The sequence below is a fragment of the Corvus brachyrhynchos genome, unplaced genomic scaffold (genome assembly GCF_000691975.1).
Source record: "Corvus brachyrhynchos isolate BGI_N302 unplaced genomic scaffold, ASM69197v1 scaffold114, whole genome shotgun sequence".
In the NCBI taxonomy this organism is placed as follows: Eukaryota; Metazoa; Chordata; class Aves; order Passeriformes; family Corvidae; genus Corvus; species Corvus brachyrhynchos.
The window spans coordinates 3,117,278-3,142,168 of NW_008238337.1; the positions used below are offsets into that span (position 1 = coordinate 3,117,278).

The 24,891-nt window shown below is 42.7% G+C and overlaps 1 protein-coding gene across 7 annotated transcripts in view; it reads right to left on the reverse strand.

Annotated features, from left to right (window-relative positions):
* Positions 1 to 24,891, reverse strand: part of KDM2B (lysine demethylase 2B) — a 114,076-nt gene that overhangs the window by 51,698 nt on the left and 37,487 nt on the right. For 6 of the 7 annotated variants that reach the window (XM_017734795.1, XM_008634048.2, XM_017734794.1 and 3 more), the window contains exons 7-10: positions 20,890 to 20,983; positions 19,860 to 20,013; positions 8,899 to 9,014; positions 2,505 to 2,631 (exon numbers count right to left, since the gene is read on the reverse strand). In XM_017734795.1, coding sequence (XP_017590284.1) covers positions 2,505 to 2,631; positions 8,899 to 9,014; positions 19,860 to 20,013; positions 20,890 to 20,983 — 491 coding nt within the window. Of the gene's footprint in view, positions 1 to 2,504; positions 2,632 to 8,898; positions 9,015 to 19,859; positions 20,014 to 20,889; positions 20,984 to 24,504; positions 24,618 to 24,891 lie in introns of those variants that run through there. The other variant, XM_017734798.1, reaches the window with a different exon arrangement.

Consider the following 24,891-nt stretch of genomic DNA (forward strand, 5'->3'; position numbering starts at 1 on the left):
GGAAAAGAAAGCAGCACAACTCGAGGGTGAAAAATAGCCAGTTCTAGCACCCAAAAGGAAAGGCAGAAAACAGACATTTAGAACAAAATGTGTCAAGGAAATTATTTTTTAAAAGTAGGAGAAACATTTCGCTTATTCAAGAGAAATTTCTGAAAATGAATACAAGTATGTGAAGAATTTTTTCTTAAACCAAGAAGGACAGAAGACAATTAAATCTATTGAGGGGTTTGAGGAGAAGTTAAGTACTTTGCTTCATTACTCTTTAAGGAGAATAATGGGAAATTCTTTGTCAAGGGATATTCCCTCATGGGAAATCAAGAAATTGCTTGCAGATAGAGAAGTCCCTAAAGAACAGAAAATTTAAGGACCTTTGCAGCTCTGAAGAAAAGCTTAAAAACAAAGAGGTAGGGTTTGGAACACTGGTGTCTTTAGGATATCCCATCCCTCAGCAAGTGAACAAAGTCAAGGTAGAGACTCCACAGGACAAACCAGTTTAACTCAAGGGTTACAGTTCGTAGAGATTCAAGTCAAGAGGGTGGGCACAGACCGGTTAAAAGAAAAGCAAAGGAAGCACTGGAAACAGTATTACTGACACAGAACAAAGCAATGCAGTTTTGTAAAGGTAAATAATGTACCTTTACTCCTTTGAATTTGGCAAATGCCAAAGTGAAAGATCCAGCAGTATAGCAGACCTGATAATTTGAACCACAACCCCCACTAAGATAAATTAGTTTAAGATTAAGTTTCTGCCAAGAAATAAAAACAAAACCCCAAGTTTCTGACAAAACAAAAGTATGCATCTGTCTCTGCCTCCAGCTGAAGCCACCGTAGGTCACAAGACCCTGACAAAGTCACCACCAAGCCCTTTTCCAACTAGCCAGGCTCCTTTCCCTGAAACCTTTGCAGCTGGCACTCTTTGGTCATGCAAAACAGTCCAGTTCCCTCTAGACAGCGGATATCTATAGTTCCCAGTGAGCTTTTATATGACTGGAATATCTCCCAGCTAACTGGACTGAGGCACATTTCGTGGGGATCACCAAACCATTATCAGTAATTATGGAACTGGGCTGGAATTCACACTGGTGATTTAGCTGGAAAAGGTCCCATCTCAATATCCTGAACCATCCACTCTCCACATCTAATTTGTTCTGAAATTACACGTCGCTGATCTGGCACCCCCGCCCTGCCTGCAGGACCAGCTTCTTTCCATGCCAGTGGTTTAGACAACAGGAGATTGTTCCTTATTTTCCAAAGAATGCAGTTATCATTTTCATCACTGCTTTCTGAAGAGCTGATCCAAAGGGCTAATTCATCCTTTCCTCCTTTAGGATGATCTTATGAGAAAAATTCCTCTGCACACAGAATTTCTGCTTAACTAGCCTTTCTGACCAGGGTCTCAGAGCTAAAATGTGAAGCACCCAAATTCCCAGTGACCCCAGGAATTCCCCCTGGTCTATCTACACAGACTATTAGCTCTGTCAAATTATTCTTGGTCAGTAAAACTCACTGGAGAGTGACACCTGCCCATAACTTCTTCAATCCCTTCTACTAAGAATTGTGCTCTTAGGTGAACATTTCCCTCCTCCATCCAGAGCCTGGGGCAGGGCCAGCCATGCCAGGTTCACTGCAAGTGGCACCTCAGGGAGCAGGAGGCACAGAAATACTTTAGTCCTCCTCCACACTTAACACGTATCAGTTAAGATTTAGCTGGTGCTTGTGCTATTTTCAGCTATTCTGAGCTTAAAAGCAGAGGGAACATGGCCCACCACCTTGTTGCATGAAAAGGAGGAAAAAGGGGGCAGTTCAGCACAGCAGCAACAGGATTGTCACACATTGATGCAAAGCTCACACCAGTGCCAAGGTAATGCCTCAGGCACATCTATCTGTCCCTCCTCGGGTCCATTTTCAGCTCTTGTTGCAAAGGTTTATTTGACCTCCCTGCACCTGGGTTACAGATCATGGAGATTTGGGTAGGTGTTTTCTTGGGTTTGTTTTTCTGCAGAACTAGAACTCAGTCACCAGAGAATTACAGGAGAATTTATGGAAAAGAGAAGAGAAAGAAAGAAGGTTTAGTGACCGCAACATGTTCTGTAGAGGAGCTCCTCTACAAAAGGACTAAAGATCCAACCCACCAGAGCACATTTGCAATACACACATTTTGGCTACTGAGGTACTGTGCTGAACATGGCAGTAAATCCTCAACTGTTTGGCAGCTCATCCCAACACTAACATTACTGAAACCAAGGAACAAACACATCCAGAAACTATTTTTCTGGGATCCACTTGCTACGGGAATGTTCAATAAATATAATTTGAAGTAGGTTGGTACTTCATGGAAATGCTTAAGAGTCAAAAATCTTCCCCACCCCAAAATAAAGAAACAGTTCATTAGAATTTCTCCAGTTCTCCAGTTCAATTTATAATCTGCTTTGCAGAAACCAAAGCAGCAGCTAGCCTGAGGTGCCAGCATCAGTTCTGAATCTGCACTCAAAGGATTCACTCACCAATTAACATTGATTCTTTCTGGTACTCTTTGCTGAGGTGGCAGCGCTGGGTCACACAGGACACGTATCTCTCCAGAACATACCAGCACATTTCATAGTAGAAAGGATACCGGAATTTGGCATGCACCTGAAAGCAAGATCAACACTGTCAGTCCATGGGGAAGGGAGAGAAGTTTGCAGCACAAGGGCCAGTCATCATTCCCATCGTGTTATCAAGAGCACAAACAGTGTGAGGAGGGGGAGGGGAGAGGGTGGGAGCAGGGAGCTGAATGCCTCCAGCATACGGAATGAGGAGCCAGCCTGCCTGCCACGACAGCATCATTTCTTGGTTCACTAATTTGTATCCTCTTGGGGTGGTGGGAGAGGAGAGGGTTTGTGTTCTTGTGAAATCATGAAACTGATGGATGGCCCCCACGGAATTATTTACCTGCTGTATAAACATAGGGTGGTCACATACAGATGTTAGTCACTAAAACTTAAAATAAAGGTGTGGGTTTTCATCTCCTAAACACTATCACTGGATTTTTATAAAAATGGCAGCACTACCTAAAATGAGTCAAGCAGGAAATTCATCTTTTTAATTTGTGGTTGTCTCAACAATTTGATTAAACAAATGAACACCCAAATTCTTGATAACTGCACATTAAAGTAGAAATCCCTTATGTGGTTTACCTTTTGGTAGCAAGTTAGCTTTTGCCACAAACAGAGTAAGAATAGAAAAGCAGGATTTTGACAAAAGATCCTGTCAAACTGTGTACCTTTTCTTACATCTTAGACCTGTTGTTCTCACACAAAAAGCTGAATTCTCCAACACTAGTTATTTATGAAAGTATTTCAGATTCAAAAGAAAACAAAGAGGGTTTCCTTCCTTTCCAACACAGTTTTCTATCTGTAGAAGGTCACCGTACCAAAGAATTCTAAAATGCAGGAAGATATGTGTATTTGTTGTGATTTATTAAAAATGGATGCCATGCATCTTGCATGCACTTGTACTTACACTGCACACCTCTTTCTCCTGGTGGCACAGAAATCTGCATTTTGCAGGCTCAGGTGCATGCACTGCACTGGGATTACAGGAGCTGCTTTAAAATATTCTCTGCATATTCACTGCTCCCTAAGCCCAGAGGTGGGCACCCACCTTTAGTGAAAAGCTGGACTGCACCAGAAAGGAGCATTATCTCAGAAAAAAAAACAAAACACCACCCACCTCAGATCAGCCAAAAGCCCAAAGTCTAAACAGAACCACTAACCCAGCACCTGCAAAACTCTGATTCAGCTCTGCAAAGCAGGCACTGTCCAAACACCTGCATGGTGATCAAAGCATCCACTTGAGCAGATCAGTGACTTACTGGAATGCCCATATTTGAAAACTGTCCCCAAGGTGGTCAGCCAAAGAACTTGCCCTTTTTCCCAGGGCACAGGAAATGCAAACACTCTTAGCAGTAAAACAAAATGTAACGAAGGGAAAATATTCTGTATTGTCACACTAGATGTATCACACTGTAGGATTAAAATACTCCATGGCAATTCCCAGAAGTTAAAATCTCTTAAATTCAACACAAATACAGCTGGCAAATCTGAACTGCTTGTTGCTACAGGTCATGCATCCAGCACTGCTGCACCTTTCCAAACGTTTCCCTGTGTGGTTTGTTACAAAGCACACATACCAAAAAAAGAAGGGGAAAAAGAAAAGGAAAAAGAAACCAGCCAAACAACCCCCTAAATGTGAGAACATTTAACCCCAGGGCCTTTTTGCATTGAAGAAAATTTTTCCTTTAGTTTAGTTATTTGTCACAGAGAAGAGATCAAGTCACTTATGACTATTAGGGAACACAGGGGAAATTATCCATGCTAAAATATATGCTAATAAAGGAACTCAAATTTTTCCAAGAGAGCACTGCAGGAAACAAAATTTGCAAAGAATTGACTTACAAACAGGAAGCCGCCTTCCACCCCTCAGCCTTCAAAAGGTTTTCAGCCACATGCCTGGGAATATTAAAGACATCATTGCTCAACATTTGTTGACAGATTCTGAGCTTCACCAAATTTAGTTGTTACCAATGTTAATTCAATGTGAAAGACAAGGCAGTAATGCATGCAGTGCTCCCATTATGTATATCAATCTTTAATATTCAATTTGAGTTCCTAATTGCCTCACTATCAATGTTCCAACCCACAGCAAATCCCTCCATGCCTCTGTAATCCACTGTTTGCCCAAGAAGGCTTTGCTTTTACAAACCTTCAGAAGGAAGAGCTCTCCCTACCATCTGTAGACAGAGATACTGTGCAGAGATCTGTAGGGCCTTCTGCCAGTAGAGAGACTCTAACAGTGCTTCAAAAACTTTCCAAGTTTGCTTTATGGAAAAGTATAGAGGAATATGCTCTTTATGATATCCCTGAACATTTATTAATGATAATGGACCTGAACTGCATTATGTGCATGTCCATACTCTTTCCATTGTACACTCATAGTCAAATGAACTCTTATGGGCAGGGGGGGAGGAATAAGAGAAAGAAGGAAAAAATTAAAAATGTTCTGTGATGAGTTTGAAGTGTAATATCTGATAACAGACACTGCCAGAGGACTAAATTCCCCACCAGAAGGGAAATACACTGGATCATCTAATAGGCATTTCCAGCTCTAACTTCTGTGATTAATAATTTACAATCCACTGAAAAAAAAAATTAATTATTCCTGTATAGCAAGAAAAAAATCCTCTCTGGAATATGATCCATTTCTTCAGTTCAAAGTGAAATTATTTTAGAGATTTATATACCCCTCCAAAAACAAAACAAAACAAAACAAAACAAACCCCTAAGCAAGTAAGACACAGGTTTTCCTGAAAAAAGTATTAATCTCTTCCACAATGCCCATTAAAATCATTACAAACTCCACTTGTGTTTAACCAATCTAATCACAATATTGAAAAGCAATTTATGATTATTTACAAAATAATTAATCTAGCCACTTAAAATGTTATCTTACATTCAGAAAACCAAGTGAATAGCAAACACCATCATCTGTGAGTGACCACCTTACGTATATATTTGGAGTGCCCTTGTTCCCACCACATTCCAATATTTTAAGGCAGTTAAATTTAGATGAATTGGGAGTAAGTTTGACACATTCTTCCTCTTCAGTACTACAGAGCTGTATCACCCCTATGCCAAATGATGAATCCCTGCATGGCATCCTGCTCTGCAGTTCCTCAAGCTGGGCTTGCAGAGAGCTAAACAGCTTGGCCTGTTTGACTGGCTGTTAATTGGCCTCCAGGAAAGGCAGGCTGCAAAATGAGAGTCTCTATGAACTGTAAAGCTGGAGAATATTTGTTTACCTCAATTGCACATTAGGAGCTGTTTCCAACAATAGACATGTTTTTTATTACTCCTTAAAACTATTTTTAAATGGCTACAACCCTCTTAAAAAGTCTCCCAGGGGTATGAGGAATTAAGCTAGAATAAGCATGACAAGTATATAAACTAGGCAATTTTATCAGGCTGTAAATCAGCATTACCATTTCAACCCTGTATTTATTCTTGTCTGAGCTAAGACAATAACAACTACACCTAGCATAAAAATGACTTTGAGTATCAGCAATCAAAGATGATTAAACACTACATAGCAGGTTTAAACACAGTGAAACCTCCATAAAATTGCTCTGTGCAAAATGAAGAGGGGAAGCACACCTGTATTACACTTTGATTTGAGTGTGGCAAATTACTTTGTCAATCACATCATGTAATTTACTTCTGTGCCATACACAATGGAAAGATCAATACTGATGAGAAACTCATTTGCAGTATGCTCACACTGGCAAATTTGGGTGAACTGCATTGTACTGAGTCTGCCAGACCAGCCAGTGTATGAATGGAATTATTTCAACAAAGAAATGACAAAATTTGATTGACAAAGCAAATAATGTAGTACACACCAGAATCCTGTTTTGAAACCATTTCCCCTTCAAGATTCCTGCATGATAGTTTTAGTTTGGGGGGGGGTGTTATTATTTCTAAATCACGGTATTGATTTTCCTGCCTTTTATCAAACTTCTGTATGCCTCAGCTGCACGGCTTCTGTTTTGTTTCTGTCCAGAAATTCTTGCTATTCTTCAACTGTTCACACAGTTCTGATTTTCTACATCTGCCCACGAACACAAGTTTGTGAGCACAGGTACAGATTGTGCGTAACACATTGCCAGCACACAGCAACATCCAAGCGATGAAATTGCTTCTGTGAAGTCGTGGATATTCTGGGCTGTTGGCTTTCATTGGTCTTTTTTAAAGCACTCCAGTATTTTTGAAAGGAAAATGATAAAGAACTACACAGACTTCAAAGAAAATTTAAACAAAAAATGACAAGAACAAAGGTCTGATTTGGGCTTTCCAAACGTTGCAGTGTCCCTTTCCCAATCAATGGTGACACAACATTTTTCAAGACGCAGATACCCAACTCCCAGAACCTCCTCACAGGATCAGGGTGCCAGTAAATTTGAAAAGGCATTTCAGTGTAACTGGCTGGTAAGTTCCTAGAAGTTACCAAAGTATTTGACTGTTACAAGGAGTTTTGCCTGCTGGCATAAAAAGCTTAGAAAATCAAAGCTGCACCCAGCTTCTGAAGGAGAAGGGCCTGACATGAAGCACGACTGAGCAGTTACAACCAAAGGTGTGTGATCTTGGGTTGCTCAAGTCCTGTGTGAACAGAACGTCAGTTTTTATTTAACTTAAGGAAAAAAGAGTGTTTCCTTCCCATCCTCCCCAAAGACTTCAATGGAAATAACTCATTTCTGGCATTGATCCTCCCTTCCAGTCTCCCCTTCTCCATTCTTCATGTGAGCTGCCTGTGCAAACATCCTTCCCAGCAACAACACACCCTCCCCTGCACACCCGCAGTGTACTCCCAGCATATATTGGTGGTTCTTATTCACAGTCACTCTGGAAACCTTCCTGTGCCCAGCACCTCTGCCAGGCCACAGTGAGCCCCTTCCTGCTTCTGTCACCGTAACTTTCCTGTCCAAGTCCTCCTGCACTTTCTCAAGACACTTGACACTCTCACCTGTTCCAAGCCAGGCTGAATCCACTCTGGTCTCGACCTCTACTTCTGCTCTCTGCCACATTCCCTCTGTTCTAATTCCCCCTAAATTTCAGCTTTTGTCATCTCTCTTCCGCTAAGAATTAATTTTTCTGCTTCTCTTCATTAAAGTCACTCCAGGAAACCAACTGCTCCCACCACTGCTCTGCAATGTGAAGATTACCAGGCCTTGGACCTGCTGGGAAGCCAGGGAGGCTGGGGGCAGGACACCCTTCCTCCCACTGAGTCAGAGATGTACTTCAAAAAAATTTGTATTTGCTTCAGGCCTATGCACTCTCACTGCAAAGAAAGCAATTTGGGGTAAAATCCAACTTGGAGCAGGAACTGTGCTGCTTGTAGAGGTGAACAACAGTGAACTGCACTGATGTCCACAAGATATCATTTTAAGACTTCTTAGTGAAGAAGAATTGCAATTTCCTGCCATTTTGCCAGCCCAAATTTCCATTAACACCAGAGCTGGCACCTGTGTCAGTGGTTTGCCAGCACTGTCTCAGAGTGAGGCTTCCAAAATAGTCCCCATCTGGATTGCACATCCCTCTGGTCCATTTTTACGTCAAAATGCCACGATGGCCTTGCACAGCTTATTTAACAGCCTACTGAAACCGTGTCACTTCCTTCAGATCCTGCTGCTTTACGAAACTCAAAGGATATGGTGAGTAGGTGCCCTGTTTATTAACCAAGGATAAAACTGTCACTCCCAACAAAGAGGTGGCACAGTGACCTCCCCCAGCCTTGCCATCAGGTAGGTGCTACAGCCAGATGAACACCGCAACGTTCAGAATAATGTCCCACCCCAGACTCTCTGTTCCAAGAAATTCTTGCATGGTATCAAGTCACTGTAGTGACTGCGAATTACAGAAGAAGTCATTTCATACACAACTTCTGCACAGCTTTGTCAATTCAGCTGTGGGCAGCAGAACTAGCCCAGTGCCATCAGTTCTCCAGGCTCAGGTATCCATCGCAGGTGTGCACGGAGAGGTGATAAGCAGAGGGTTACCAGAAATACTGGTACACAGGTCTGTAAAGTGCAAAATGTTTTTGTGCAAAAGGGAAGGTGTTTTATGAAAGTTTAACAGGCAGACAAAAGACACAGAAGGGACACATCTGTGGGAAGAAGATGAGTAAATCCCACTAAAAATAACCAACATTTGAAAGTCTCATTACTTCGTGTTTACCTCGTTTCAACGACTCTGACACGGAGATCCCGTCAGTTGTTGTTTGTCAGAAGGGAATACGAGGGAGAGACTATGACAGATCGTAGTCACAAAGAACTGCTCAGTTAAAAAGAGAATCAAGTATCCTTACCCTTGTTCTGTCCTCAATTTCATAGATGCGAAGCTGCATGGGAACATTAAAGCTATGCAGGATATTTCCACCAAACACCAGAGAATCTACTGGAGTATAAACCGCATGTATCCACCCTAGAGAGGGAAAGCAGAGAACTGAGAATGCCTCGTGCTATGTAGCATTACAGAGCAATTTATAATCAAATTTTAACAACCCCCTGAATCCCACTGTGCAGGGGATGAGAAGTTAAAGCAGTGAAAGGTTAAATGGGATGCTCACAGCCACACTTCAGGACTAGTCATAGCAGAAGGGCACCTTGTGACGTGCTGTCTTGCAACCTTCTGTAAATCAGTTCTTCTATTTATTCACCGAACAGTTACAGTGTTTACTGAGCACACGCAAGTTTATGACTCAACCACGTCCATGACTAAGAAGTAAATTCAGTCTGTTCCATACACTTGGCTCTCAGACTGGCACCTCCAGCACGGCTGCAAACCATGTCAGCACTGGTGGTGGGCCAAGGGTTGTGGAACTGGACTGAGGCACACCAAACTTCCTTCACACCAGCACCAGAACACACACCTTCAGATGTAAAAGATTTCAAATTATTACCAGCCCTCCTTCAGAGGTGAAAGTTTCATCTCCTACGATCAACTTCCTGAAGTAACTGAGACATCATTTTCACTGCAAGCTTCAAGTTAAGGGATTTAACATTTCTAGTACTGGAGCTGATGAGACTGTTCTGACCCAATCCTGCAAGGGCCTGAATTCATTTCACAGGCTCCAAAGAATCTTCTATCACAACGAAAATCCAGGTACAGCGATTCAGGCAGCCACACACCACTCTTCTGCCTCTGCATTGTTTGCTTGGTCTGTCAGGAGCTGAAGCTCTGGCTATGCAAGACTGTAGCCTCTGATCTCTGCAGTGAAAAAGGAATTGATCCTGCTAATGATCTGGGACCCACAGAGACCTGACACTTTTTTCCCCCTTCTTTTTAAATGAAAAGCATTGCAATTTATAAACCAGCAGACAGCAAAGCAACATGGGGGGCAGTCAATTTTCTCCTGACTGTGCAGTACTTTCCATTAAAGCTGTGGCAGCTTTCCTTCACTTCCAGATCAGTGAGGGAGCAGGAAAATGCCATTCAGCCTAGAGGGTTTTCCAGCCAGCAGCCACAAAAGTGCTCCTCCACAACAATCTTTCAACCATAAAGGCCTGCAAAGCTCTATCTGGGAAGTCCTTGAGCCACAGCAGATGGCAGGACTGGGGCTTTCATTTAAGGGCATGTTGGTAGGAGAATGATACGAAGGAAAAGAAATCAGCACTAGATTTTTCTCCCTGGAAACACAAGCTCATCACTCTGGGTACATTTTTCTGAATTTCAGAATCACGGAATGGTAGAGGTTGGGAGGGACTTCTGGAGGTCCAAACTCCTGCTTAAGCAGGACTACCCAGAGCCAGCTGCACAGAACTGTGTCCAGATGGCTCTTCAGTATCTCCTGGGATGGAGACTCCACATCCCCTCTGGGCAACCTGTTCCAGGTTTTAGTCAGTTTACAGGTCTGACTCCAAACACTAGATGTGATGCATATAAAACCAGCGGGTGGCTCATGGCTCTGGCAGCTCTCAAAATTACTCCCTCTTTCCTCTTTGGTCAGTATAATTTCAGTTACAGTGATCCAGCCTGTTTTATTACTTCCAAATCAAGAACAACCAACTAGAGAGGAATTTTTTTTCATGTAAGGGTAGGATGGCAACTACACACATCAACACTAAAAATACTTCACAGCTGAAGTAGTTCAGCACCTCACATGAAATCCATCAGTCTGTACTAGGAGCAAACTACTAGAAAAATAAATGGTCTTCATCCTAGTCTTTGGGAAGGAAAACAGATCCAAGGTCAAGGAAGTTGGGGCCACTGCTTCCACTGGGTAAACAAAGATTTCTGTGGTTGGGGGAAAGAATGGAAACCATGTGCTGAGGCAAATCTGGGTCCCCAAAGACAACTTAATTGGCTGGGTGCTGAAACACAGGGCTGGTTTGCGTGACAATCCACCTTAATTGTCAGGTTTAGAGATGAACAAACTGAAACTTGAAAAAGTGAAATTACTTTAATGACCCCACAACTGAGTGGTGGCAGAAGACAACTCAGATCCAGGCAGTTACCAGCACAACACTGAGGAGTCCCAGTACCACTTCCCACAGCAGTTCTCTGCAAAGGTGTCAATGTCCAACCTTACTGCAGCTGTTATTTTAGTGAAATGATCAACATAATTCAAAATACAATTTGTTATCAAATATTTACAACTTAATTAAAAGGAGTAACTGAGCTGATTCTTGTCCTATTTGAAAGGTTAAAAGGAGATATCCCTTCATTTAATAATCAATAAAATTAAATCCCATCAATGCAGCTGTTCTTTGAGTGGGTGCTTCCACTGAAACCACACAGTAGCCCTCTCCTACAAATTGTATTTCCTTAGTGAACATTTCACACTGGAGTACAGCTGGTTTCATTGTTTCCTGGTCTTCGGGTCTCTCATCACACCTTCCCTGACTTCTCAGCTCTGTCCCCACGAGGTGCCAAGGGTCTTTGTGTTAATAACTGCTAGACCTTCTTGGTAGTAGTCCAAATATTTTGGGGAGAAATGTGGAAGGATCTATCACTGGCTTGAGCCAGTGCTCCAACAAAAGGTGTCCCAGACATGACAAACCCTCAACAGAAAGAATAATGAACACAAATATAGTTTCAAACATCTATTCTTGCAGAGCTGGTACAGTGCAAACTGAAAGTCTTCTGTAAAGTATCTGAAACAACCTCTGGTTCTGTGGAGAAGGTCTTTAATTCCCTACTTGCATTTATAATCGAGGACTAAACATCTTACAAGCACTTAGCACCTTCAGCTCCCAGCTGCTGAATTAACTGAACACTAGGTCCTTCAAGATGCAAGTATTTCTAATAACAAGACTGAAAATACTGCTGTTAATGACACAGTTGTCAATAGCAAAGCCCTTTAATATCACAGTACTGAAATCCATTGGGGTTGGGTAAACAAAAATAAACGAGAGACCAAGCAACAAAGTCATCAACTATTAAGTCCTGGGAAGTCAAGTTCCTAGCCCTGCCAATGCAGGGATGATTGCCAGGCATAGCTCAGAGTAAGTATGGCTGTGGGTACCATCCCCTCAGTGCTGAAGTGCTGAGCTGGGCACACAGCTCAGTCCTGGGGAATCCCAGATCTCCTGCAGTTGATGTGCTCCCACAGGCAGCATCCAGCTCAGCCCCTCTGCAGGACACAGCCCTGCCAGGGGAGTTACCTGTGCATAAAATAGATTTTGGCCACTCAGCTGTGCAGCATTTCAGTCACACTGCATCCCAAAATAGCTTCCACTTGCCTGAGGAGTGTACGTGCATAATTGAAACTGCAGAGACATGAGCACTAAGAGGTGGATTCCAGGGACACAGGACAGAACGGGCAAGGTTAGACAAAAAAGATGGGAGAACTGACAAGGTACAAAATCGCAGCACAACTGACACAGATGTGACAGAGGAAAAAACCCAACATAAAAATCTCTTGTTCTAATATTAACCAGGCTGTGTATGGAGAAAAACTGGAGGTCAGCACCAGACAAGTAGAAGTAGGAGGAAAGAGAGATGAGCAGAAAACAGGAAACAGTTTCCATAAGGGTAATGTATTGTGGAAATGAGCTCTGAGAACAGAGAAGCTTGGATGGCACATTCAATCCATTCCCACAGCTTAGCTACAGCACGACTCAGAAATAAACTGTGGAGGATGAATGTTCATTGTGACCATTTGCAAACAAAACCACCCATCTTCTCAGCTCCCCAATTACCACAGTTTTTAAAGGGGAAGACAAGCCTCCAGAACAGGAGTTGCTGCACATAGGGTTAACACAAAAGGACAGCCAAGGGATTTTCTTTAATATCATGCACCACACCCCTGCCTCACCTTCACCTGTGCCGTTACTTTTTGCTGGATGAATTGAAGGTCTGTTGACATTTTAGATCATGTCACCTGTGTTGAACAGCCTGTCACGTCTGTTCCTGTGTGCCTGACTCCCAGCTCTCACAGCACAGACTTGCCACACAGCCTCCAATACCAACACCTCTGGAGCGAGTTCATCAGTTCTCTCCTCAGTGCTGCTTACACAAACCCTGCTACTGCTGCACAACCCTCTGTGTTTCATGACTTCGTGCAAGACAGGAGATAACAACCCACCTCTTTGTAATTGTCTCAAAAACAGAGAAAAAAGCCACAAATTTAATTTTATCCTTAATGCTAAAAAAAGCACTGGTATAATATCAGAACAACTGGAATAAGTACTGAAAAAGTCAAAGGTCAGTGGAACAAGAAATTGCTAATTTCTGTCTGAAAGCCACAAACAAAAGCACCTGCTAAATATTACCTAAAGCTACAATCAAATCCTACAGATGAGAGGAGGACATTGACTGTGTGGCTTCGAGGACCAGTCATGAACTAGAAGATTCTTCCCCACGGGCAACCGCTTCTCAACCAGCCTGTGGCAACAGCAGCGACACCGGAGTGGAGGTGGAACCAGCCCGGCCTCCCTGGGCAGCTGGAGCGGCTCCGGCACAGCCACTGCCCCATCCTGCCCAGGACAGGCTCCACCACGTGGGATAAATGGATTTGGGAGTACAGACACTGCACAGTCACTGCTCACATCCCTCACGTCAAGCCTCAACAAGAAGACCATCCACTTACGGTTTTTCTGAAGCTGATGGTTTTTATTTCAGTTCCTGGCTATCGATAAGTGCTTTTTCCTTCCCAAAACAATCCTAGTGTATGAAGCCAAGCCAACACTGAGCAGGAATTCTGTTCAGGAGACTCAGAAATGCTCTCAGCTGATTTACAGTTATGAATTATTCCACCACTCCTAAGATACACTTGAATATTTAGATTTTATCATCTCTAGTAAATCAAGAAGGTAAAATTAACAGTAACAAACGTTTTTCTGAACAGTTAAAAGAAAGATATGATCTCATTATCTTTTGAATTTTATAAAACAAGTATTATTAAGCATTGCAAACTTGTTAGAAGATTTCAGTGGGCTGCAAATTCCTACTCAAGGATGCAATCATCCATCTGAGAATAATGAAAAAGAATATTAACTTATAAAGCTATGGGGCAAACAGCCTACAAGCTCGAAGCCAAAACCATGGTGCATCTGTTTCCATTAGTAACTGAACTGATATTTTGCCTTGTGATATAGAAGTCGCCACACATTTTCATGCAATTCTACAGCAACTTGGGATGGAAAAGATGAAACATATATGCCTCAAAAATGAAAGTGACTAAAGAGATAACCTGAGAGTGGGCACTGCCAGCGAATCTCAAAAGAATAATGACTGCGTCATAACGGTGCCCACAACCAAATCTATCAAGGAAAGATGATGTTTACATTTTTAAAGTTTAAAGTTTATTAGTTTTGCCCCAGTAGTACAAGCAATACAGCAACTCTCAATCTTAAATTGTTTTTAAGAATTAGGCAGAGCTCTGCATTAGGTGTAGAACCAAAAATCCAACATGATGCTGTCACCTTCGATCTGAAAGCAGACACTCAAGACAAAAAGCCTCTCTTTGATCCTCTCCACCAATCTTCTTCATGTGGTCCCTGAGGTTCCAAGCATAGAGATTCCATTAATGTCAGTGGAAGCTCACAGAATGGGAAAAAGCTAAACAGCAACCAAAAATAGCCAGGCAGCTCTGCAGCCCTAGCACAACACCCTGCAAAAAATGTACCAGCCAGATTTTAATAGCCTGTCATTCTCCCTGGTGTAAGGGCTATGTGCCACCTTCTGGCCCCATCACACAATAATCCATCAAACTCTCACTGGCACAGCAGAGGTGACCTAAGACTACACACTCCTAATAGACAAAATCCCACTGATAACCAGTGAGACAGCATTTGAAACACTTTGAATCCTTCCAAATAGCTGCCTACAGTCCACACAGAACATCTCTTTCTGTCCACTCTCCTTCCCAAAAACACTCATCTGAGAAAGGTCATTATTTCTGCATTTGACTGGAGACAAGAACTCTGGAGCTCTCTCAGGTTACCACAATAATTAAGAGAGACTCTAACAGCATGTTTCCATGCCAAAGGCCCTGAAGTGCAGTACAGAGAACATAAGAAAAATAAAGTAAAACAAACAGCTTACTCCTCAGTGGAACACTGCCAGCTCCCAGGTGAAACACAACTGTTACAAAATTGCATGCAGCAACACGAGAAGTTTGAAGAAGCAGCAGAAAGGAACATCATCCAGTTGACAGCAGGTTACCCTGGCTGGATTTTGATCGTAGGAATGTTGAATAAATCAGCACTGCAGAAGTCTTCTGCAATATCTGATGGCAGCCCAACATCTCATCTCTTCCATGGACTCACATTAAAGCTACAGATTTGAAAAGCCTACAGTAAGACCAGAAGACCCAACCCAAGCCCACAGCTGCTCATGAGCCCACTGCCTCTGACCAGTGACAGAGGCTCAGAAAAAGGCTGTAAGAAAGAGAGGATGATAGAGCAACCCTTGGTAGCATCAGCCATCTCCTCCCAAAGGAACCCAAACCAGGACGTTTGCAAATTTTCTGAGACCAATCACACCACAAACCCCAGAATCAACCCTGTATCCACAACTTGTATCCACAAGTGTGGCAACTACCTTGGAGTTCAGTAAAACTGGTCTTCACAAAAAAAGAAGAAAATCCAAGTTTATCCTATTCTGGCAGACAACATCAGTGGCAATCCAGAACTGGCTCAAGTTCACCTTCTCAAGACATGCACTGATTACACTCTGACTTCACAACATTAACAGGAAAAAACATTGCAAGACAAATTTTCCATGAGATACTACAAGCTGGCTGCTTTTGTATGCACAAATTTTACATCTGCATACTCCCCTGAATTTGAAGTAAAAGTGTCTGCACTAGACATATATACACATGCATGAAAGAAAAGGTCATTTTTTGAAAGAGAGGCCCACCAAGAAATTGAGAGAAAAGCAAACAAATTTAATGTATTTCAAATTATGGCAAAATCTTGCTTGTAGAGGGCAACAGGGAAGAGGAGAAAGACAATATCCATGTCACAGGTCCAACACTCATAATCAAAATTACTTATTCAGCAAGACTAAGACTTAAAAGAGCAAGTGGATTGAAAAAAGGATGGATTTTTGTGTATGCTTAGTTTTGAGCTTGGGTTTAGGTAACAACAGTGATGTTTAGGAGGACATGAGAGAAACTAATGTGGTGTCCAGAGACCAAGAGAGAGGGAAATCGATGCATAATGAATGTACCACTTGAGAGAACAAGTGCAAGGAGAGAAGTGAAAGACAATTTACAGAGAATAAAGACTGGAGTGGAGGGCGAAGGGCAAGAGAAGGAGAGAGAAAGGTTCCAGTGAAGTTATGCAGTGATGTAAAAGGAGAAGATACTTACAAAGGGAGAAGCACTGAAGATACTAAAAACCTGGTTAACTGGCATTAACTTAGTGAGCAGTATTTCAAAAAGGCTGTAGAGGAACAGTCAGGATGTAACAGAACAAGTGCCATGTAGCAGCCAAAACCACGTGTCTACAGAAATCGTGGCTGTAGAAATCTGAGGGATGCTGCCCAAACACTGATTCTGTGTGTCCCTGCACAGTGATGGGAGATACCTTAATTACTTCTCCATAACACCACCAAAACAGACTCCAAACACTTCACACATCCCCCTGGAAAGTCATCACATGGTGCAGAAGAGAACTACAGCAAAAACAGTACTGGACAAGCACTAGATTTGACTGTGACTGGTAAAATTTTGTTGTTTTCCTACTGAGACAATAACTGAGCACTGAAATAATGCTTTTTCTCTTCTGGATCATCACAGTTTCCACCTGAAGAGAAGCACACTCTATAAAGAATTTCCCTTCCATTTGGCATGTGAGTCAGATAGGCAGCATCCCCTGTCCAATATCCCAGAGTGAGACATGTTACCTCAACCAAATTTTATCTGTGGTGAATGTTTACCATATGAAAACTTTATGTATTAAACTTTGCCCATGGTAACATACAAGTGCAAACATCCTGGGACACTTTCCCTGCATAAGCACAAGTTTGCTCCCATCCTGGGAAAACAACAGTTAGATTTACACAGAAAAAAAAAAAAATTTAAATCATTCCCTGACACTGGTAGCAGTTATAGCTTCCTCCCCCTTGAACCTTCAGCTGGTCTAACATCTTGAATCTAATCTGGCCATAAACCTCAGAATGGCACAATGTGTGTGTTTCCCAATCAATAGCTCCACTGACACCAGTTACAAGAATGGAAAAGGCCAGGTTCCTAGCTGATTTTATCACTTTACCACAGACTTTGTAGCAGAGTTATCATCCTTGACTCACCAGTGGGAACCAGTAAAGTGGGAGATGAGAACCTGTAACGGTGCATCGTTCATGTGGAACAGCCCTGTGGGGTCACCAGGGCACAGCTGGGCTCCTACATGAGTACCCCTCAGAATCCCAGCTTACTTTCCCCCTCCCCATATTTAGGAGGAACCCCTAAATGCTGCAAAATGCACCTTGGCACGTAACAACTCACTGTGCTGACAATATTGGGCTCACTTCCTCCTTGATACCACAGCTGGGATCGCGCTCTCAGTGCTCTGCAGAGTTACAAACACCAATAGAAATCTACTGGTTTAAACTTAATCCTGAAAAATTATGGCAGTGATGGAGAGGAAAATACCCTGAGGCCCTGGTGAGCACTATAATGATGCCTTCCGTAAGAATGATCCCCATTCTTGTCCAAGGGGTTTGTACTTTCGGGGATTTACTGGATCTGCTGCTGATCCCAGATTCTCAGACAAACCTTCCATTTCCCAGCAGCCTGTGATTTCACTCCCTCACTTGTCTTCTTACAGTCTTCTCTACCTACTTCACCCTCACACTGCTAGGGTATAACAGCATTTCTAGGACTACTCCAAAAAATTACTTGAAAACAGGAGCAGAGCAAGATATTTTATGGGAAAGGTCCTTTGTTGAAATGTTCCCCATTCACAGCCCAGCTGAGCACTAATTCCTTACACTTTCTGTGACCAAACCTGTAATTAGAAGGTATTTCCTCATGGATGAGTTGAGACTGGTCAAGGGTTTATCAGGCTCAATTGAAAATACAGGACACGCTGGTTTTACAGACACCCATAAACAGAATCTAAACACTAAGAACACTTCTAAAGCACATAAAAACCACTTTCAAACATTACTAACATGATATGTGCACAAACCAGAGCAAAGAGGTCACAGGAATTGACCTGTTTTACACAGCTATGCTCAATTCACTGACCTGGAACAGCCTTTAATTAGGCATTTCCATACTCTTAAAACAAAGGCAGAAATAATGCCCTTTCACATAAATAAGAGATTTGCAAATAAGTTTTCCAAACAAAATACAAGAGAGCAAAACCCCTTGAATCTATGAGGTGCTTACAGAGACATTATTCATAAATGCCTTTCAAATCTGGCATGGAGCCTAAAATGTCTCAGTGTTGGCATTTCTGTACTCGGGGCTTTCCTAAGAAAACAGAAACTACAGTCAAAAACCCATTTGGAATCACTTTGTGTCAGCCACCATGTTACAGCTGTGTCCTGTCCAAGCTCCCACAACCTGCAGTGTTCCAGCTGCTGAACATGACTAAACTGACATACAGAAAGTCTTACTTGTAGGAGGCTTCTCACAGGAGGATGGAGATAAATAGAAGATGCAGTAATGGGATCTAAGCAAACAGCACAGCCACACTCAAACACCCAGTTCAAACAGTAACGGCACATTCTGACCTGTTTCAAGGGAAGATCTAATTCCTTTAACGGATTAACTCCTCCACCCTCAAAGTCATTTTCCCTGTCATCTCCCAGGCTGATTCTTACCAAATACTTACAAAGGTGCACATTTGTGGCCTTCAACTGATCCTAACAACACTCCCCAGATAAGAAGAACGTTGTCCCTGTCTCTGCATGACTTGCATTCTCTCTGTCTCTAGGGTTAAAAAATAATCATCTTATCTCCACAGACTAATTAATTCCAGAGCTGAAAAACTACCAGCCTGCCTTTCTGTCATGTAGAAAGTCTACGTATATTTATTTCCCTGGTAAGATCCAATAGACAGAGGCAATGTGTTAAATTAATATAAACAAACTTACAATCCCATAATAGTAATGGAAAGCAAAGTCTGATATCATCTTAAATGAGGACTGTTACACATTCCACCATCCTTAATCCAATTTAGGTAGGAGCAGAAAGGGCTGAAGCATCAGACTTCAAAGCAGCAACTATTTGGTGTCTTTGCAAGATGAGCCTGGATCATGCAACACAGCTACTGAGGTGGGCAGCAGTGTAAAATTGAGTGTGGCCAGGCTGCTGGAAGATGTCCAGATTCAGCACCATCTCCTCCAGCAGAAATTCTGAAGAGTTATAACAATGAAGCTGCTTCCCCAAGAAGCAATCCTGAGGGAGCACAGCACCTGCTCTTTCATGGACTGGAATCTCTCTTGAGTTCCACCAGGGAATCAAGACCCACCTCTGGCTACAGACAGAGGCAAAGAAGCAAGCTACTGAACTGCAGGTGAAACCTGCCAGAAGAGATCACAAAAAGAGAAAATTGTCTTTCCCAGAAAGCTCACAGAAGCAGTCAGTACAGCCCTGATCAGAAGTGGTGAACTGACAGCTCCAGAGGCCCAACTCCTCTCTCCTTTCTCCCAGTACACACAAGTGATCACTGCACACACTTTCTCACAGTACATTTTGCATCAGTCTTAATTTCTGGAAAACAAAGCACATTTAGTCCCTGGCCATTCTTCTGCCACAGCAAATAAAGATGTCAGTATGGGGTTTTGGTGTGAAGAATACTTTTACAGAGAACTGTTAGTAAAACACAATCTCAGTCATTCCAAAAGGTTAGTTAACAGGGATACCTGAAGGAATGAAGAACGTGTAGCCTTGTTTCAGCTCAATTCTTTGGCACCGTTCCACCCTGTCTCCCAGAAAGATATCACTTTGCTTTCCTGAGAGAACCCATTCTTCATAAAGTTCTAGATTCTGCAGAGTAGGTGGAATCAGCCAGAAGATCTAAAAACAAAATTAAGATTTAACTATTACCAACAGTCAACAAAAAGAAACAGCTGAGAAACTCCACCAAGGCTACCGTGTGTTAGGCAAATGAGCTGCTTTCTGCATGAAACACCTGTTTTCCAGGTGTTGTACACAGAGGCATACACAGACAGCAGCAGCAATTAGCCCACGTGCTGGAAGTGGCTGGGTAACTGTCAGTTGTCATCTCTCTTCCAGAAACATCTTACTCAGAAGCTGCCTGTGGTTCACCTGCAGTTCAGAACAGTGTGTTGGTACAGTACAACTGCGCTGGGCTACAGAGAGGAGCAGGATCTGCACCACTGATTGATTTCAGTTCCCACCCTACACTGTCCATACTGCAACTGGGAAAAACATCATAAACCAGAAAAGATGTGAATGTAGCCATACATGCTGCGTATTTTAAGGCTTCTGTACCCTTGAATGTTTCAGTTCTGGCTTACTGTGCCTGTACACACCAAAGGAACACGGAATCTCTAAAAGGAACAGAAGCTTTAGCTACAGGAGACTTGTGAGGGCACTCTGACACAGCAAGGGTACACACAGCCACATCTCGCTGCAAGACACTTCTGGACCACACAGCAACAGCAAGCCTAAAAGCACCACCACTAGCAAATAACACATTTGGTATTTCAAATAAATCACTTGTTTGTTTCATAATGGTGAGTGGCATCCTTCTAGTTCAGCAAACTCTCTGTATATCAACAAAGCTGCTGAAACAGTCTGATCACTGGCTGATCCCCTCAAGGAAAAAAAAAGAGAAAGATAGGAAAAAAGAAAAGAAAAGAAAACAACCCCTCCCCTCTATGAGAAGAACAGAGAAATAAAACCAAATATCAAAAAAGGTTCACCTACCTTCCCCCCACGGAAAACGTGATACCACACTGAAGTGCCACCAAAATCAATATGAAAATCAGTGAAGCATCCTTTCACACTCATCAAACAGTACCTGCAAGCAGAGTGAAGGACAAAAATGAATCAGTCTGAAACAGTATTTTTCACATCTTAATTTGCAGAGGTTAACTGCCTGTGCAATGCTGCTTCCACCAATTAAGTTTCTGCATTTACAGTACGGGGATTTGTCTCATGAAGATAATGAGGTTTCTGCTGAAAAATGCGTATCTCCATGTCTGAGTTTGCTGTTCATATGAGAGGAATTAAAGCTTTCGGAGTTAGGGAATAGAAAAACATTAAAAGTTAGGCTGTTCAGAAATATTTCTTATGCCACTGCCAGTCCCTGGGGTGATCTGTTTAATGCTCTCCTTCATCGCTCCAGAGACACAACCTTCACCAAAGTTGTACACAAATTGCTTCAAAGTTTTGAAAAATCTAATTTGCTTATAAATCCTCCTGAATGTTCTTTACCTACTTGCCACTCATGCCATTTTTGCAAGGATTAGGGGACAGAAACCTCATTTGGCAAACTAACTCCTTTTTGTTCACAATTCTAGGCATTCTGCATCAAAATACATAAAGGACCCAGCTGGCAGCCACACTAAGTATCAAATCCACTATTTTTTATCCCATCTTGATACAGGTTTTGAGCAGTTTAAAGTCTGCATTGCTGGAAAAGACACAAGAGCTGTGGTCTGGCTGCAGGAATCTCCAGCCTGCAGCCACCATCTGTAACTAATGGCCGAATCACAGCCGCCCTCCTCACTGTAGGCACCTTTGCAAACGCAGGAAACACACACCACTTAACCCACTAACCTCTTTTCCTTGTTCCGGTCTCCGTTTCATGGGTTTTTTTTTTTTTTTTTTTTTTTTTTTTTTTTTTTTTTTTTTTTTTTTTTTTTTTTTTTTTTTTTTTTTTTTTTTTTTTTTTTTTTTTTTTTTTTTTTTTTTTTTTTTTTTTTTTTTTTTTTTTTTTTTTTTTTTTTTTTTTTTTTTTTTTTTTTTTTTTTTTTTTTTTTTTTTTTTTTTTTTTTTTTTTTTTTTTTTGGTTTGGTTTGGATTGGTTTTTAAGGGGAGTTATGGAAACCCTACCGGAAGGGGATTTGTTAAAAAAATAAATAAATAAATAAAAGGAAAAAAGGTTTGATTTAAGTGTGTCTTTTTCTGCTCACATTCAGGTAGGAGAAGCTCAGCAGTATGCAGCCGGCGTGCAGAAGTCCCTGTAGATGATAGGCTAGGAAGGACCTTACCATGTGTCTGCAGAAGGCTGGCAAATCAGAGCCACTCTGGGTCCATAAGAGCCGCTGCCTAGCAACCACATCCCGAGCCGGAGTTGACAGAATGATACGCAATGCTGTCATGAAGACAGTCAATTTGTGGGCTTCAAAAAAGGTCCTGCGCCTTCATCTCACAATTAAAACCTCTCCTTGTGCAATTACACGTCTCTCCTCTTGCCCACTCTGGAATTTTTTTAATTTTTTTTTTTTAATCCTTCAGAAGCAGGAAGAAGCTTTTGCTGCCCCTGGGGTATTTCAGATGCTTCAAAAATCACAGCTAGCCAAGAAGCTGTCTACACTCTCAATATGCTCCATTTCAAAATATGAGTCCTTCCCTCCCAAACACTTTTTTTTAATTTCTCCTTTTATGTTTTCTCTACCAAGATGTTGTTGATTACAAGTCAGATAGAATTTAAAAACAATAAAAGAAGCCCAGAAAGGAAGTTGCCTTTCTTCCAGCCAAACTGCAAAAAGTCACAGATTGAATAATTATTGCTCATTAGGAAAAAAAAAAAAATCAGCATGGAAATTCTCAGCTTGTAGGCAGTGCTGAGTATTAGAGGTTCATGTTGTTTTAAAGTAAAAAATTCAAATCCTTATGGAGTCAATTATTTTCAGTTTCCAAAAGGTCAGATGTAAAATACATCACACGAACAAAAATTTTCTAGACAGTGCTACCTACCAACAATCACCCATTGAATTAAGATATTCTGGAAGAGCAAACATGGCCTGGGCATTAGCTGGTTTTAGGTATTCCTCAGCAGTCAATAATCTAAACCTGAAGCAGTCAAACTGTTTATGTTCAGAGAGGAAATAACAGGATTGAATCCTGTTCTTATTGAATTTGTCAAATCAAAGCGCTTAAAATTTAGTTTGGTGAGAAAGCACTGAAGCAGGTATTACTGTGAACACGCAACTCTTTCTTTTCCTTGTTTTTCCCCATTTTCCCCTCTGTTTTCTTGAAACTCCTCTAAACACAATTTCCACTCCAATAAAGGTGGTTTTAGTGAAAGAGTCACATATGGCGATTAATAAAAACCTGCAAAGCATTTGGAAAATAAACTGTTTTTCTTTCCATCCACAAACAAGCCATGCCTTAATTTCTGCTGGTAATCTCCCAGGCCTGCTTTTGTCCAAACCCAACAGCTCCCGGCCGGCTCAGGAGCCTGCGGGAGGATCTTCCGCCATCCAGCTCTCTCCCTGGTTGCCAGAGTCTGGCACAATGCCTTTGCATTGACCTCTACAGCTTCCTCTTCCAATGTACACCGCAGTCACATGGTCCCAGCACACTCCATGCCACAGCTAATCTCAGGCACCGCTCGGCTCCAGCCTCAGCCAGCGGCTTCTCATCACCAACAGCTGCTAATTTGGGGAACCACTCAACTTTTCAGGGTTTTCCATACCAACAGTGAAAAAGAAAAAAAAAAAAAATACGGAGGGGAGACAAAAAAGCCACAACACAGCATCCATGTTGAAAGAAATCGAGGAACTACATCCCACTGTGTGCTGTGGCCACCGTGCTCTGGGCCAGGGCAGGTACAGTGGTTACAGGAACACAATCCCACATCAGGCATGGGGAGACAACCTGACCAGAGTTACACCCTGAAAACACAGGCGACGCAAAAGATGCCCCAAGTTGAATATTTTCACAACTGCTACCACATCCAACCCCTGAACACTCCACTTTATCTCCCTGCACAGCCTCAGTCAGGGTTTTAAAACATGCAGCTGCTTGTAATCTGTTGTGGGGGAGCTTCCCTTCCCGATTGAAGAGTTTGGTTTGTGTTCTCCACAAGGCTGATATCTGTCGAGTTAATGTATTGTTATTTTGGAGGAAGGATTTGTGATGTGGAGAAAAGGGGAACTTCCCCCTCCCCCCCCCCCCCCCCCCCCCCCCCCCCCCACAAAAAAAACCACAAACATCTGGGGAAATTTGTTAGAGAAATGATGCGAAGAAATATGGAGTAACCTGCAAACTCACGAGGAAGAACAAACACAGAGATCCACAAAAAGAGAGGGAGATGATACAAATGAAGCTAAACCACTAAGCAAACACAGCGAGCTGGGAACACAGGAACAACACAGACACCACTCCATAAGCCAGCGCAGAGCCCACACTCCCAGGCAAACCCACAATGCACTCGCCACGCATCGCTACAAACCCGCAAGCAAACAGAGAAACAAAGACAGCGAGAGCCGCGCCGGGATGCGAAGGCAGCGCCGGGCAGGGCAGGCAGCGGCAGCGTTCATGCACATGGGCCCGGGGAGACGCGAGCGGACGCACAGGCAGCAGCATTACCCTGAGCTCAGCTCCTTCTCTCCCGCAATAGGCACCGCGCACCATACGGCTCTATTCCCTCTGGCATTGCGAGGGCTCCCCTGCCACTGAGCTCAGCCCATAAACCACTCCCAAACCCCAGCAGAGGCTTCTGTTTTTTGTTCGGGCCAATGAGAAAAGTATAGCTCACTCTTCCTTCCTCCCAGGAGCAGCGCCGGCTGGTTGAAATCCCTGAGCCTGAAACCGAATACCACAGACCCATGAGCCAACTGCAAGTGCCAGCGCGGGGAAAGGCGCGGGCCTCGCTCCCCATCCCCGGGCGGGAGCGACGCTCCCGGTGTCGGGGGAGAGCGGCCCCCGGCAGCATCCCGGCACCGCGGGGGCCCTTCTGCCGGGCCTGGGAGCGGG